At 31.8% G+C, this 17,735-nt stretch overlaps 1 protein-coding gene across 1 annotated transcript in view; it reads right to left on the bottom strand.

Moving 5' to 3' along the window:
* The window catches only part of LOC134721343 (coiled-coil domain-containing protein 149-B-like), a 163,469-nt gene that overhangs the window by 64,888 nt on the left and 80,846 nt on the right, over window positions 1-17,735 (bottom strand). The window contains exons 5-7 of the mRNA XM_063584284.1: window positions 14,725-14,847; window positions 6,321-6,493; window positions 4,593-4,665 (exon numbers count right to left, since the gene is read on the bottom strand). Coding sequence (XP_063440354.1) covers window positions 4,593-4,665; window positions 6,321-6,493; window positions 14,725-14,847 — 369 coding nt within the window. The remainder of the gene's footprint in view (window positions 1-4,592; window positions 4,666-6,320; window positions 6,494-14,724; window positions 14,848-17,735) is intronic.

The following is a 17,735-nucleotide window of genomic DNA, read 5'->3' as shown; positions in this document are numbered from 1 at the left end:
GTCCTTTGAATAATATAACTATTCATGATTCCTACCCCTTGATTCGCATTGGTGATGCGTTAGATGTTCTAAGAGGATGCAATGGCTGAGTGTCATAGACCTCTCTTGGCAGGTAGAAATTGACGAAAAAGATAAGGAAATAACGCATTTACAAGTAACAAAGGGTTGTTTCATTTCAATGTAATGCCGATGAGTTTATGTAATGGTGTTGCTACTTTTCAGAGACTCATGGAATATACTTTAGCAGGACTAAAATGGGGAAACCTGTTTAATATACAATGCTGATATTGTATTTTCAGATTACTTTGAATCTCATTTGACTAGACTTGGAGATGTTCTAGATCGTATTGTAGCACAAGGTCAGTTAAGGTTGCCCCTAAAAATGTTCTTTTTTCAAAATAAAGTTTCTTTCCTTGGACATATTGTCTCGCATGAAGGAATTGCAGCTGATCCTGATAAAATTGATAGTGTTAAAATGGCCTATACCCAAAACAATTACAGATGTTTCTTGGCACTTGTTCTTATTACCGTAAATTTATTCAAATTTTGCTATTATACCACGACCTTTACATTAACTGACTGAGAAAAATTGTTTATTTGAATGGATTGACGAATGCAAAATGGCTTTTCAGGAACTGAAAAATGCTCTTATATCATGCCGTATATTAGGTTATCCAGACATGTCAAAAACATTTATCTTAGACACATTTGCCAGCGGTTTCGGCATTGGAGCCGGACTTTCCCAAATTCACGATGGCAAAGAATCTGTTGTTCAGCGACAATACTGTGATACCAGAAGATAACTGTTTGCTATTATTTTAAATTTAAAGCAATTTCACCTTTATCTGTATGGGATCAATTTTTTGGTACGAACAGATTATGGTGCCCTTACATGGCTTTTTGTATTTAAAAACCCTGAAGGTCAAATGGCCAGATGGCTGGAAATTTTGAATACTTATCGGTTTAAGGTGCAACATCGCCCAGGCAAACAAAAAAGATTGCTGAGATTTACGAACTAGAGGTTATAAAGAGCCTGTGTCGCTCACCTTGGTCTATGTGAATATTATACAAAGGACGCATTTGAATTCATGACAAAATTGTGTTTTGGTGATGGTGATGTGTTTGTACATCTTACTTTACTGAACGTTCTGGCTGCTTACAATTATTTCTATCTATATTGAACTGACCTAGTAGTTTCAGTGGAAAATGTTAGTTAAAATTCATACAAATTTTATGAAAATTGTTAAAAATTGACTATAAAGGACAATAACTCCTTAGGGAGTCAATTGACCATTTGGTCATGTTGACTTATTTTTAGGTCTTACTTTGTTGTACATTGTTGCTGTTTACAGTTTATCTCTATCTATAATAATATTCAAGATAATAACAACTAGAGGCTCTAAAGAGCCTGTGTCGCTCACCTTGGTATATATATGTGAATATTAAACAAAAGAAGCAGATAGATTCATGACAAAATTGTGTTTTGGTGATAGTGATGTGTTTGTACATCTTACTTTACTGAACTTTCTTGCTGCTTACAATTATCTTTATCTGTAATGAACTTGGCCCAGTAGTTTCAGTGGAAAATGTTAGTAAAAATTTACAAATTTTATGAAAATTGTTAAAAATTGACTATAAAGGACAATAACTGCTTAGGGAGTCAATTGACCATTTCAGTCATGTTAACTTATTTTTAAATCTTACTTTTCTGAACATTATTGCTGTTTACAGGTTATCTCTATCTATAATAGTATTCAAGATAATTACTAAAAACAGCAAAATTTCCTTAAAATTACCCATTTAGGGGCAGCAACCCAACAACAGGTTGTCCAATTCATCTGAAAATTTAGAGGCAGATAGATCTTGACCTGATAAACAATTTTATACAGTCAGATTTGCTCTAAACGCTTTGGTTTTTGAGTTATAAGCCAAAAACTGCATTTTACCCCAATGTTCTATTTTTAGCCATGACGGCCATCTTGGTTGGTTGACCGGGTCACCGAACACATTTTTTATACTAGATACCCCAATGATGATTGTGGCAAAGTTTGGTTTAATTTGGCACAGTAGTTTCAGAGGAGAAGATTTTTGTAAAAGATTACTAAGATTTACGAAAAATTGTTAAAAATTGACTACAAAAGGCGAGATTTTTGTAAAAGTTAACAACAACGACGGACGCCGGACGACGACGGACGCCAGACGACGACGGACGCCGGACGACGACGGACGCCGGACGACGACGGACGCCGGACGACGACGGACGCCAGACGCCAAGTGATGGGAAAAGCTCACCTGGCCCGAAGGTGAGCTAAAAAACGACAAAATTTCCTTCAAATGAAGAAGAAGGAGACGAAGAAGAAGAAGATGAAGAAGAAGGTCTATGTGCATATTAAACAATGGACACAGATAAATTAATAACAAAATTGTGTTTTGATGATGGTGATGTGTTTGTATTGTTGCTACAATTATCTCTATCTATAATGAACTTGGCCCAGTGATTACAGTGGAAAATATTTTCTGAAAATCTAACAAAATTTAGGAAAAATGTTAAAAAAATTACTATAAAGGGCAATAATTCTTTAAGGGGTCAACTGACCATATCGGTTGTGTTGACTTATTTGTAAATCTTACTTTGCTGAACATTATTGCTGTTTACTGTTAATCTCTATCTATAATATTATTCAAGATAATAACCCTTTGGGCCAGGTGAGCTAAAAAGCTTCATCAGCAACATTTCATATTGGCAAATTTCCAATGAAGATCATTAAACTTAAGTTATTGGCAAACTCAATGGAATTTATCAATAATAAAGTGTTAATAAAGCAAATTTCCAATGTACATAATTTAAAAGCAGTTTAGGTGAGATTTTCAAATGAGTTTCAATTACTAACCTTACACTGCTTTTAAATTATGTTTTGTACTTAAGTAATTGTCCATTAACCTGGAAACCCTTTTCACCCTTTTATTGCACCTTATTCCTTAATGGTTTGAGCCATAACTCCCAAAGACAATTCTTACCATCCCTTTGTGGTATTCCAATATCCAAAATCTAAATACATGGTTAGATTCAGTATATCAAAGAACCCCAAGAATTCAATTTTTTATGAAATCAAATAAAGTTCAATTTTGGACCCTTAAGACCTCACTGTGGACCAATTTGATAACCGAGCCCGAATATCCTAAAGATTCAGCATATCAAAAAACCCTATATATTCAATTTTTGTTGAAATCAAACAAAGTTTAATTTTGGACCCCAATTTTGACCAACTTGAAAACTGGGCCCATAATAAAAAAAACTAAGTACATGTTTAGATTCAGCATATCAAAGAACCCCAAGAATTTAATTTTTGTTAAAATCAAACTAAGTTTAATTTTGGACCCTTTGGACCTTAATATGGACCAATTTGAAAACGGGACCAAAAATTAAGAATTTAAATACACGGTAAGATTCGGCATATCAAAGAACCCCCATAGTTCATTTTTTGATGAAATCAAACAAAATATAATTTTGGACCCTTTTGGCCCCTAATTCCTAAACTGTTGGAACCAAAACTCCCAAAATCAATCCCAATCTTCCTTTTGTGGTCATATACCTCGTGTTTAAATTTCATAGATTTCTATTTATTTATACTAGTTATTGTGCGAAAAACCAAAAAAAATGCTTATTTGGGCCCTTTTTTAGCCCTTAATTCCTTAACTGTTGGTACAAAAACTCCCAAAATCAATCCAAATCTTCCTTTTGTGGGCTTAAACCTTTTGTTAAAATTTCATAGATTTCTATTTACTTATACTAGAGTTATTGTGCGAAAACCAAGAAAAATGCTTATTTTTTTGGCCCCTAATTCTGAAACTGTTGGGACCAAAACCTCCAAAATCAATCCCAACCTTCCTTTTGTTGTCATAAACCTTGTGTTTAAATTTTATAGATTTCTATTTACTTATCCTTAAGTTATAGTGCGAAAACCAAATGTCTTCAGAAGTTGACAACTACGATTACGATGCCAACGACATACCAATATACAACCGCAAAAATATTGCGGTCGTATAAAAAGTGGGAATAGAGGGAATGAACCATTATAAATTATACTCTGTTGATAACAGTTTATAACCTGTAATAAGGGTGCTTATCTAAACAAAAGGAATACATTATGCATAAATTATCCTATGTCATTATAATTATAAATTTTGATCTTTGAAATTAGCTGAACTTATTAATTATTCTACTTTTTTAACATTATTTTCATAGAAAACTTACAACATTGTAATTAACTTTGTTAAAATTAGCTGTTTTTAATGAGTAAAAACAAAAAAGCTAACTTAATTCATTACGAAAGCAAATTTGTGAAAAAAACCTAAAATATAAATAGGTGATTAATGCAATGAGATGTCATCCCTCATACAGTCATTCATGTTGAACATAAAAATTGCAAGATTTTTTTTAATATTTCGGATCCTTAGTAAATGATTCTATCTAGAAAACAACGGGCAACTGTTTGTCAGGTGTTTGCGGTCTGGGAATCTGTTGAACAGACTTAAATCTTTTGTTCCTATTGCCTTTTCATTTCTTTTTTATATATTATCAATTACAAAACCTTATATTTAGAAACTGTTGCCATAGCCATTGATTTTTCCTCTGCCATCTGCTTTAAGCTCTCTTGTAAATACCTACAAATATAATTAGATAAACATGAAAAGATGTGGTAAAGATTGTCAATCAGACATTTATCAACAAGAGACGAAATGCCTAAATGAAAGCAACTATAGGTTACTGTAAGACCTTCAACTATGAGCAAATCTTATAATGTAGTAAGACATAAAAGGACATATTGTAAAGGTTGCACTTTGTAAATACTAGTGATGTCAACGATTAACCGGTTAACCGGTTAACCGGTCGAACGACCGAATACCGAATAACAAAATCGCTAACCGGTTAACCGGACTTTTTTCAATTTTTGTAGATTTGATATAAATTTGTATTGAAATCATTAGATAGTTTTGTTTTAATTAAAAATTGTCGTCGTAGTAGCTAATTAGACAGATCAATTGTCCAGTATATTGATTGCTATTGTTAAATCTAAAAACATAAAATCAATTAGAACTTGTCTCTCAACTCGCCCGGGGGCAGCATCTTAAAAAAACATAATTAGTTTACATGTTTTTTTAACAGTAACTTTAAATCAGTAATGCGATTAAATTTTATGATTTACTTCATAAGTTTGATTTTATTTTTTGTTGACCTACATCTAAATGTGCAACCTCCGTCGTGGAAGGCTTAATGATAACTGGCAGAAAATGTAAAAAACGTATAAACAGGATTTTTTTATTTTACAAAATTTCCTTCTAGATACCATCTAAAGATCATAAACAAGTTTTTGTCCAAGTTAAGTTCACATCCAGGATAGTTTAAGAAAGTTTTTAAAATTTCAAAAACATTTAACCACAGAGTAAATAAATATATTTATCAAAGTTACGTACACCAATATGTAATCATTACCACGTGTATTTGTTTATAACTATACAGGTGTTGAAAGTATATAACAGGTTAAATGTTTTTCATTTAGAACTGAATATTTGAATAAGGTCAATTCAAATAGTTTGTGCTATACTTTCGGCAGTTGTGCAAATTTAAGATATTGTCAATCGAGGTTCGCTTGTGGTGCAGTAAAGTTTCCCACCCTCTCAATCGACTTGATGTTTTTTTGTTATGTTAATTTTGTTTATTGTGAATAATGTGTGTAAAAAACCAGAATCTTTATGTTGATTCATACTATGTCTTTGAGTACATAATGAAAATTGCTTTTATCTTTGTAGATTGGTTTTTGTGTTCGTTACCTGCAGCGGTCTAGGCAGACAGTAACATATTAATATTTAGTATTTTGCATTTGTCTTTTTTAAAATTAAATCTTTGCTGCACACGGTCAGGCGAGCTGATCCCATACAAAGGTGTTGAGTTTATTTTTGTAAATAATTTATGATCGCTTGAAGTTATGAATTATAACATAATTGTAGTTAGGTTTCAAGTTTAAATAAAGATTCATATTGAAGAATCTCAGATTCCATGAAAAGGGATACAAACAGAGAGTTCATATATAAGCCAAACAAGTTACATCATCATTTATGTGATTAGGTTAACTTTTATGAAATTGGAAGGATCGAAGAATTTCATTATTTTTTAAAATTTCATAGGACAGAGGTTGACTCTTATTATATACCTCCTCCTTTTATTGATTTTGTCATGTAAAAAGTGATAAAAGAACTAATTGATTAAAATATCAATCAAAGTTACTTTATATCTCTTTGTACAGTTTAAACTAACTTACTTGTTTTCCATACCAAGTGCATCTATATCAACAATTCTGTTCTCATCTCCTTTTAGAATGTAATTGAGTTCCTGGTTCAGTCTGTCATATTTACTTTTATATGCCACCCTTTCAATAACTAATTCTTCTTTTTCATCTATCACTTGTTGAAGATCTCTTTCTAACTGATTAATCTAAAATGAGATTTAATAATATTTCATGTTGCTAGTGATATTTGACAAGGATGTTATATCCTGTAAGGTTTTTTAGGGAATAGTATCATTTACAACTCATGAATTGAAAGGCCATCAAACACATTTGTACTAGGGATGTCAAAGATTACTCGAGTATCGCTTGGTAGTACCGAGCATCAATTACAACAAGAATCTGTCAATAGTAAACGAATGCCCCACTTGCACTATCTTTTTCTATGTTCAGTGGACCATGAAATTGGGGTCAAAACTTTAATTTGGAATTAAAATTAGAAAGATCATATCATAGGTAACATGTGTACTAAGTTTCAAGTTGATGTAACTTTGACTTCTTCAAAAACTACCTTGACCAAAAACTTTAACCTGAAGCGAACGGACAAACAGACGGACGAACGGACGAACAGACGAACGGACGCACATACGAACGAACGGAGGCACTGACGAGAAAACATAATGCCTCTCTTCTATCGTAGGTGGGGCATAAAAAGCATTCTGTGAGTATTGCATGGTAAATACATAGTCTAGCATGTTTCTCTATTGTCATTAGAATTCATAATATCTAATAAAAATTAAAAACCAATTGTTCAGAGAACAATTGAAGGTCTTTCCACCAAAAAAAAAACATGTATTCAAATATGAAAGTAGTAAAATTAGATTTAAAATATCTTTTTCAATTGTCAAATGATAGCTTATTGTACGCTGATTCCAAAAAATATATGGTTTCTTTACAATATTTTTTGAATAAGGGAGATAATTTGTTACTTCTGGTTTGAAAAATGTTACTTCCGACACTATTTGAATATTTACTTGACACTGATTCCAAAAATATCTGGTTCTATATACTTTTATATTAATAAAGTACAAAAAATAGCTAATTCCAGTTTACAGAAGGTCACTTTCGGTTGTTTTTTAAGGTTTAAATGGTTTGATACATTTTGCCAAAAGTCTAATGACTTTATCATGTTTACATATGAGGTAAAAGCAAAGGTCAAAGTCTAGAACTTCAAATTAAGCTATGACCTTGAGATCAATTTCAAGGTCATAAACCAAGGACCTCAAATCAAAAGACCATAGGTCTTAATTATATTTGGTTAATGAGTTATATCACAATACGCATATTTTTAAATATTAGAGGGGAGAAAAATCCCTTTTATGTTCAACATTCCCTAGCTATCAAAATTTACTCGTTAAGACATGTCTCAACTGTCAATTTAGTAAAAATAATTTGTTGATATCTTATACATTTTTTGGGAATAAGTCAAAATAAGCCAAATTCAAAAATTAGAATATGACCTTGACCTTTTACCTTGACCTAATTTTCATTTTTTTTTTACCAATGACATCAAATCAAAAGATCCTAGGTCTCTATCACTTATGGTTCACAAGATAGAAATGCATATCACTTATATCAAATGCATAAGGGGAAATAACTCGCATATGGAGCATTCATATTGTTTCGGTCAAAATAGGACAAATCATGCAAAGGATATAATGAGCAATTTTATAAAATAAATTTGTCGTAATTTTTTATGGTTGCGAAGGAGTAGTGGACACAATGAAAACAGTGTTTGGGGAGATAACTCCTACAAAGAAGAGTATACGGTTACACAGGGTAAATTTCAAAAGTGCATAAACTGTTAGATATCATATACCAAATATCTGAGCAACATATTGCGAAAAACAAATATTTATCGCAAGAACAAAATTAGGCAGAAGAAAAAAAGAAAAAAATTAAAAACCAATTGTTCAGAGAACAATTGAAGGTCTTTCCATCAAAACAATGTATTTTGATATGAAAAGTTGTGAAACTAAGTTTAAAATGTCATTTCAATCGTCAAATGATAGATCCTAGTAAACTGATTCCAAAAATATATTGTTTCCATACATTTTTTTTTAAATAAGGGAGATAATTTGTTACTTCCGGTTTGAAAAATGTTACTTCCGATTATATTTGAATATTTACTTGACACTGATTCCAAAAATATCTGGTTCTATATACTTTTATATAAATAAAGTTCAAAAAAATAGCTACTTCCGGTTTACAAAAGGTCACTTCCGGTTGGTTTTTTTCAAGGTTAAATGGTTTGATACCTTTTTCTAAAAGTTGTATATCTTTATCATGTATACATATAGAATAAAAGCAAAGGTCAAAATCTAGAACGTCAAATTAAGCTATGACCTTGAGATCAATTTCAAGGTCATAAACCAAGGACCTCAAATCAAAAGACCATAGGTCTTAATTATATTTAGTTAATGAGTTATATCACCAAACGCGTATTTTTACATACAAGAGGGGAGAAAACTCCCTTTTACATTCAACGTACGCTTGCAATCAAAATTTACATCTTACGACATGTCGCAACTAACAATTTAGTAAAAATAATTTGTTGATATCTTATACAGTCTTTGGATATAAGAGAAAATAAGCCAAATTCAAAAATCAGAATATGACCTTGACCTTTGACCTTGACCTAATTTTCATTTTTTTGGACCAAGGACCTCAAATCAAAAGATCCTAGGTCTCTATCACTTATGATTTATAAGATAGAAATTCATTTAACTTATATCAGATGCATAAGGGGAAATAACTCTCATATGGAGCGGTCATATCGCTTCGGTCAAAATAGGACAAATCATGCGAAGGATATAACGAACAATTTTGTAAAATAAATTTGTCAATCTTTTACGGTTGCGAAGGAGATGCGCTAACAAGGAAAACAGTGTTTGGGGAGATAACTCCTACAAAAAAAAGTATTCGTTTACGCAGGGTAAATTGCAAAAGCGCATAAACTGTTCGATATCATATACAAAATATCTAAGCGACATATTGCGAAACAAATGTTTATCGCAAGAACAAAATTAGGCGGAAGAAAAAAAAATAAAATAAAATAATCAGAAGAAAAACAATAGGTCTTTCCACAGAAAAGTGGAAAGACCTAATAATAATCAGAAGAAAAACAATAGTTCTTTCCACAGAAAAGTTGAAAGACCTTATTAATAGATTTAGCTAACATAGTCCTTATATTTCATTAAGGTAACTTTATTTGTAAGTCCAAAATTGTTTTAATGTTAATTAGGCTTAAATTAAAAATTGTTTGCTTTCCCCTCTCTGTGATTAAAGTAAGATAACTCTGGTCAATCTTCCTAACATTCAATCATTTATATGGGAAAATGATATAGTTCTATTTTCATTTATAGTCTTTTTTTAGAAAAGTTTTAATTGTTTGGGGAAGGTCCCAATTTTACACTCTAGAATTCGGCATCAGTTAGAAGCTTCTGGAATAAAGTGGTGGCTATGGTGTACTGTTTTTGTTTTGAATTAATTAACACTTACTCAGAAAAATTCTCGGTCTACTTGACTTTCAAAGCTCATAAATTAATTAACGTGTTTACACACTGATATAATACGGTTGTTAAACATTACAAACCTGTGATGGTATAAGACACTATGCATCTCGTGTGCTTGCATTAAATTATCCAAAAATAAATTTATTTCAAGCCTAAATATTTCGACATGTTGATTATATTCTATAAATTTTAGTATTCTTATTGTGTCACAAATTCCGGTTAAGATTTGACTAAATACCAATATACTGATATCGTCAGGTAAATATGCTACATAGTCCCCTACCGGTTAAAAATTCATTGTAGTGGAACGAAATTCTAACTTGATCTTAAACTTGTTATGATGTAAACTACACAAAATAACAAACATATACCTACCACTAAGATCTTCCAACAATATACTACAGAAAAGGGAAAAACTCCAAAATGTGATTTATCTTATTACAATATCTTTTACAAATCTTTAAAAAAAATGACTTATTTCCCTTTGAACAGAAATCCAGTAATTGATTAGTATTTTATCAAAAATCTAATTCTAGGGAAAGTTAAACCAGGTGCTCCGCAGGGCGCAGCTTTATACGACCGCAGAGGTCAAACCCTGAATATTTGGGGCAAGTATGGACACAACATACAAGCTTGATACAGCTCTCAATTTGATTTGTGATTAATAGTTGACACAGCATAGCTTTCTGACACAGAATGAATGTGGTCTAATGAACCTAAAAATATTTTTTGCTTTTGAACAATAGTATGATGTTGAAAATTAATCCCCTCAAAAAGAGTTTGAAACAATAACTACTCATAAGGCCACACCAATTTGATTCCTTGTTCGACGGACCCGCCCGCACCTATTTTTTTCAAAACAGATTTTTTCAATTTTCATTATATTCCCGCTTCCCGCATCCGGAAATGAAATCATGTCCATTTCCCGCACCGTTTTTTTGTAAATATTATATAAAGATCTCAACATTTGTTTTGTTTAAATCACAGTCTAGCCTTTATATGACGATTTTAAACCTATTAGCACCCCCACAACACTGTAAATATCTTCGAGAATATTTGTTTCAGCATGAAACCAATTAATTCCAATCGGGAGTGCTCTGATATAAATAGAAATACCAGTACAGAACAAAACGTTGGTTTCTTTACCCCTAACTTATATTCCCTATAAAAAAAATGTTCGTTGTTAAAATAAAGTTCAAAGAACTTCTGAAGGATTTGCCTTCAACTGCAATTGTAAGGTATGGTGACGGCCATACCCGCTGCAGTTTTGTGCACCTGTCCTGGTTGATTCAGAGACCTGTCGTTCAGCTTTAATCGTTTGTTGATGTGGTTCATTGGTATTTTCCCGTTTGGAAATATAATTTAGATCGTTGGTTTTCCTGTTCGAATTGTGTACAATACTAAGTTGTGGTCCCTTATAGCTTGCTGGTTGGTCTTGATCAAAGCACTGATATCAGCACTGTGTAAAAGGCCGTACTTTGACCTATGTTTGTTATTATCAGGTTGGGACCAACCCTTCCTTAGACAAGGGCCTTGAAGGGGTCATTTTACCATGTTTACTGTTCAGTCTGTTGTAGAAAAGAAAATAGAAATACTAAGGATTTGTACACTGCTACTATACAAAACATTTGACAACTTAGAATTACTCAAAAAGAGGAGAAATACATTATATATTTAAAAACTTTTCTAAAAGAGGGATGAGTCCACTTATTTTGAATAATATTAAACTGTTAAAGTGATTGGTTTAACATTAAGGGGTTGTTCTGAACCTGATTATGACTTGGATGGAGAATTGTCTCATAGTCAGTCACACATACACAGACCAGATTTAATTATTCAATTATTTCTTGTTGAACAGGGAAAAAATACTTCATCAATTTAAAAATGTCAAGATACAAGTGATAAATCAAGTTTTAATATAGTCAAAACCTTCTATTTTATGTTTACAAAAAAAAATTATAATCGCTCGCCTTTACTTTTTAAGCTTCGCCTCAAAAATTTGCAAATTAAATATTTTTTTATTAAAATTTTCAAATCGCTCGCTCGCCCCAATTTTTGGAGTCCAAAAATCCGTAGAACAAGATATTAAATTGGTGTGGCCTAAATACATCATAAAATATTAAAATATAAAATAACATAGTCATGGTTATAATCAATATTGATTAATAGTAACTTCTAACATGTCTAAATATTAATTTACAGCTAATCATCTCAAGACAATCATCATTTCTTAATACATATCTTTCGGGCAATGTAAGGGAGGTAATAACACATATATTTAACAGTATTCTTTAAATAGAATTGGCTTACCTCTCTTACACTGCTTTTGAATTGTCTAGATTGTGTTTTAAACAGAAAAACCCTTGTTTCCCCCCATTTTTTTCTCCTAATTGCTAAATAATTTGAGCCATAAACCCCACTAATCATCCGTTTGTAGTATGGAAACTTGTTGTATAATTTCAGAGAGATTTAAATAGATAAAAAAAAGTTATTGACTGAAAACTACAAAAATGCAATTTTTGACGCCCTTTTTGGCCCCTAATTTCTAAACCTTTGATACCATAACCCCCAAAATCAACCCAAACCTTCTACCTGTAGTATTAAACATTGTGGTACAATTTCAGAGCAATTAAAATACTTATACAGAAGCTGATATCCTGAAAGTACAGTTCTAAGGAAAGTTAAAAAAAAAAATGACATCAGAAATCTTATTCTAGGGAAAGTTTAACAATGATTTATTTCCCTTTGAACAGAAATCAATTAATTAATAAGTATTTCATCAAAATTTTTATTCCTGGGAAAGGGCTTTAATTGAATAAAGAGAAAGTTAAAATCGTGAAAATCGAACTTGCCCTGTAGCTTGTCAAACCAAACAGAAAACAAAACACCAAATAGCAAATCAATATCTTCAAGCATCAAAAAAGAATTATGGAAAACTGATATGCCGGACTGGTGGATGGACTGACGGACAGACAGACAGACAGAGTGCAAACCTAAAGTTCCCTTCGACTTTGAAGGTAGGGGACTAAACATTATACTTGACTAATCTGTTTCTTGTTACAAAGATGTTGCTTTCTATCGTTTAAACACAAATTCATTTTTATTGAGAGCGCCTCCTGGGAAATTGTTTATTATTCAAAATTAATAAAAATCAATAAGGGTTCCACAGAACCCAGGGTCTCGACTATTTAATGAATGAAATTAATGTTTTAAGAACTTTAACGGCAGACTGCTTGTAATGTGAACTTGAAGAAAACTAAGTCCATATTTGAATAACATACGGAAAAACTGGAAATATATTTTTACAACACTTCCTTCTGCATAATAGCTTTTGAAAAAAACAAGCTTCTGTCAAAGTTTGGTACAAATCTAGGATATTTCAAGAAAGTTATTAAAAAATTTAAAAAAAATAACCATAGAGTGAATGTTATATTAACTGGCAGAAAAACGAAGTCCATTTATAAGTAAAATACGGATAAACAGGATTTTTTTTTTTAACAAAAATTACTTCTAGATACTATCTTATGATCATAAACAAGCTTCTGTCCAAGTTTGGAGAAATACAGGAAAGTTTAAGAAAGTTATTAAAATTTTTAAAACTTTAACCACAGAGTGAATGTTTGTGGCCGCCAACGACGACGCTCACGCCGACAACGGAATGTAAGATTGCTATGTCACACTTTTTCGACAAAAGTTGAAGGCTCGACAAAAATTAAAACAGATTCGAATGTTTGTGTTTAACTGTCACTTAATATTCCTCCAAACAGATACATGTAGGATATATGAACAAGAGCATTTACCCAAGGCTGACAATTTTAGCTAATTTTAGTCACTCCCTCATATTTTCATCAGCAGGACTCTTAGTTACCTTACAAATTTGAGAAACACTACGTTCCAGAAAAAGTTGACAGGATAATATTTTTAAAGAAGAACAAATTCGTTGTACTCTAGCTGTATCAACCCTCAGAAAATGATTAATGGCATCAGTAAGTACTAATAATCATCCCTTTGTTCATCATTAAATGAGGTGGGTTTTTTACGGGTTTACAAATACTGTTGTTCGAGTAATAATTTGTCCATAGATATTAATTAATTACTTGATTAGATTATTGACAGATTACATAATATATACATGTAGTAAATAAGCTCAGATGATTAACTGTGGTATAAAATTCTTGGAAATGTTCTAGTCCTAGGTAATATTGCTTGGGGTTTTTCGATCTTAAGATAAAGACCTACAATACATAAAAAGGGTCATTTTGTAAATGTCATCCCGAGAGAGTACTCTAGTATCGCTTGGTTAATCCAACGAATAATCGATTAGTAAATTTTCACCGAGTTCCCAACTTGACCTACCAAAGTTGTACAATTGACTAAACAATATCATGAAACAACCTTTTATGTAAATTTCTTCAAGTTAACAGAAAATAATATTTCATTTTCAATGAAGACAAATATCCTTTGACATGCTGTTGACATATACTGACAGACTTTAAAAATCAACACTATATTATTATAATTTTTTTATTCCCATTTTCAAATATGCAATTTTTTATCATTTTTTTTTTATTGTCTAATAAAATTTAGCAAGGCTGAAACTTGCATTGATGGAGTCATTTTCAATCATCAAATCATGTAATACATGCAATATGCACTGAAACCCTGGTTAATCTTCTCATAAGACTTAAAGAATAGTATATAGAATTAATAATTTAGCTGTGACCATGACATTGGATCCAGCAACCAAAAAAAAATCATTAGATATCTTTCCTTCTTAACATGCAATTTAACCTATATAAGAAAATGTGATTTTGGATGACACCTACAATTCACCAAAGAATTTTATTACTTTACAATTTTTTTACCTCTTTTCTCGATGCTTCCAGTTGTTTTACAAGATCTTCCCTTTCATGTGCAGGAAAATGTCTGATGTTAATGCCTTCATCTGAAGTTCCAACTCTTTGACGAGCAATCTGTTCTCTTAAAAGCTGAAAAGTTATATCTATTTGAGACACTCATACACAAGATTCTAAAACAAATTGAGATAACTGGAATTCAACAATACCAACATCTTCATTTAATCCACATCTTTATTTATTCATATAGTAAACAAGCAAACGAAATACAGGAATATGTCATATCCTTGATACATACTTGCACATGATTAGTTGCAGATCGCTAAGAATATGATGCCTGATACATAAAATATACCCTTCATACATACTTGTACATGATGTCATCAATATGCTGATATCTGATACCGGTACATATTTATCCTTGATTATACTTGTACAGAATTTCTTGCAGGTCACTAAGAATCTGATATCTGATAATAATATACATTTGATACATACTTGTACATAATCGATAGTTGGTGACTAAGAATCTGATATCTGATAATAATATACATTTGATACATACTTGTACAGAATCGATTGTTGGTGACTAAGAAGCTGATATCTGATAATAATATACATTTGATACATACTTGTACATAATCGATTGTTGGTGACTAAGAAGCTGAAATCTGATAATAATATATATTTGATACATACTTGTACAGAATCGATTGTTGGTGACTAAGAAGCTGATATCTGATAATAATATACATTTGATACATACTTGTACAGAATCGATTGTTGGTGACTAAGAAGCTGATATCTGATAATAATATACATTTGATACATACTTGTACAGAATCGATTGTTGGTGACTAAGAAGCTGATATCTGATAATAATATACATTTGATACATACTTGTACAGAATCGATTGTTGGTGACTAAGAAGCTGATATCTGATACATAACATACATTTGATACATACTTGAACAGAATCGATAGCAGGTCACTAAGAATCTGATATCTGATAATAATATACATTTGATACATACTTGTACAGAATTTCGTTGTGGGTCACTATGAAGACCCTAATGACAGATACATAATTTACCCTTGATAATACTTGTATAAGATTGGTTGTAGGTCACTAAGAATCTGATATCTGATATATAACATTGGTTGTAGGTCACCAAGATTCTGATGTCTTATTCATAATGTACCTTTGATTAAATAAATAGATGTGGTATGAGTGCCAATGAGACAACTTTCCATCCTAGTCACAATGTATAATAAACTGTTATCACAGAGATATGTCTCGCCTTTCTGTAATTTTGATTATGCAATTTTGAAATCAAAATAGCAACACTTTAACATTTTACACAAGTTCTGCAAATATTCAAAGTCAATGGATTATGACTGAGTTACATGGATAAATAATCTCCATATAAATGAGATGTGCCAATGCTAATACAACTGCATACCAAATACCACTGACTTATTATAAGTCATTCTTCAAGCTAAATACAAACATCAACTTGTAAACTATGTAAAAGTTTCAAAGTCAATGAACCATGAAAAGGGGTGGGGCTATATAATCTCCACGGAAACGATACTTTAACAATAAATTTGCATACCAAATATCAATGACTTAAGAGAAGCAGTTCATCTTGAACTGATCTTATCACAAACTAATACATGTAAACTAAGATAAGTTTCAAAGTCATTAGACTGTGACTGAGGGGCGAGTCCAAATATTCTTCATGGAAATGAGATGTGTCAATGCTGATACAACTGCATGACCTATTACTTGTGGTCACCATTAACTAGACCTAATCACAAACTAAAACATTGTTGACGGCCGACAACAGCAAACCTACCGCTAATGGTTCACATTGAACTGACCAAACACAAACTAATACATGATATAACTAAGGAAAAAATTCAAAATCAACAGACCATGACTTAAAGGGGCAAAGCCAAGTTATCTCCATTAAAATGAGATATGCCAATGCTTATACAACTGCATCCCAAAAATTATTGACCTACCACATGTTGTTCCCCATAAACTGACATAATTATAAACTTATACGTAAAAATAAGCAAAAGTTTCGAAGTCAATAGACCATTACTGAGGAGGCAGGGCCAAATAATCTCCACGGAAATGAGATGTGCCAATGCTGATACAACTGCATACAAAATATGATTGACCTGTTACTTGTGGTTCACCATAAACTAGACCTAATCACAAACTAAAACATTGTAGACGGCCGACAACAGCAAACCTGTGTCTCGCTTTTTGACTCCGACAAGGCGTGACAAAAAGTTAACAATTATGTGTCAAAGCATGGTCTTCAACATTAATCCATGATGTCTGATACATACTTGTACATAATTAGTTGTAGGTCACCAAGAATCAGATACCTGATATATATATACTTTTAGAAAAAATTGAGAATGGAAATGGGGAATGTCAAAGAGACAATAACCTGAACAAAGAGCAAATAACACTCGAAGGCCACAAATGGGTCTTCAACGCAGCCATAAAATCACGAACCTTGAGGTGGGTTTCAGCTGCCCCTAACTAAAAATGTGAACTAGTTCGGTAATAATGGACGCCATACTAAATTCCAAAACATATAAATGAACAAAAGTTAAACAATAGTGCACAAGCTGAAATGTCTCGCCTTCTTTACTTATCATTGATATTATGTTGATAATCCGAAATATAACAACTATCACATAAACTTAACATGATCCAAGAAAATGAGGTTAAAGTCATGTAAACCAAACAAGAAATACATGTACTCCTTACAATCTTCCAATACACTAAATATAGTTGACCTATTGCATATAGTTTCTAAGAAACAGACTTAACCAAGAAAACTTGAACCATGAAAATGAGGTCAAGGTCAGATAAACCATGCCAGACAAACATGTTCAGCTTACAACTCTTCCATACAACAAAGACATTTGACCTATTGCTTATAGTTTATGATAAACATACTTAACACTGAGCAATGAACCATGAAAATGAGGT

Source organism: Mytilus trossulus, chromosome 6 (genome assembly GCF_036588685.1).
Source record: "Mytilus trossulus isolate FHL-02 chromosome 6, PNRI_Mtr1.1.1.hap1, whole genome shotgun sequence".
Taxonomy (NCBI): domain Eukaryota; kingdom Metazoa; phylum Mollusca; class Bivalvia; order Mytilida; family Mytilidae; genus Mytilus; species Mytilus trossulus.
Note: the sequence above shows the minus strand (reverse complement) of the source record. Positions and strands in the feature narration are given on the sequence as shown.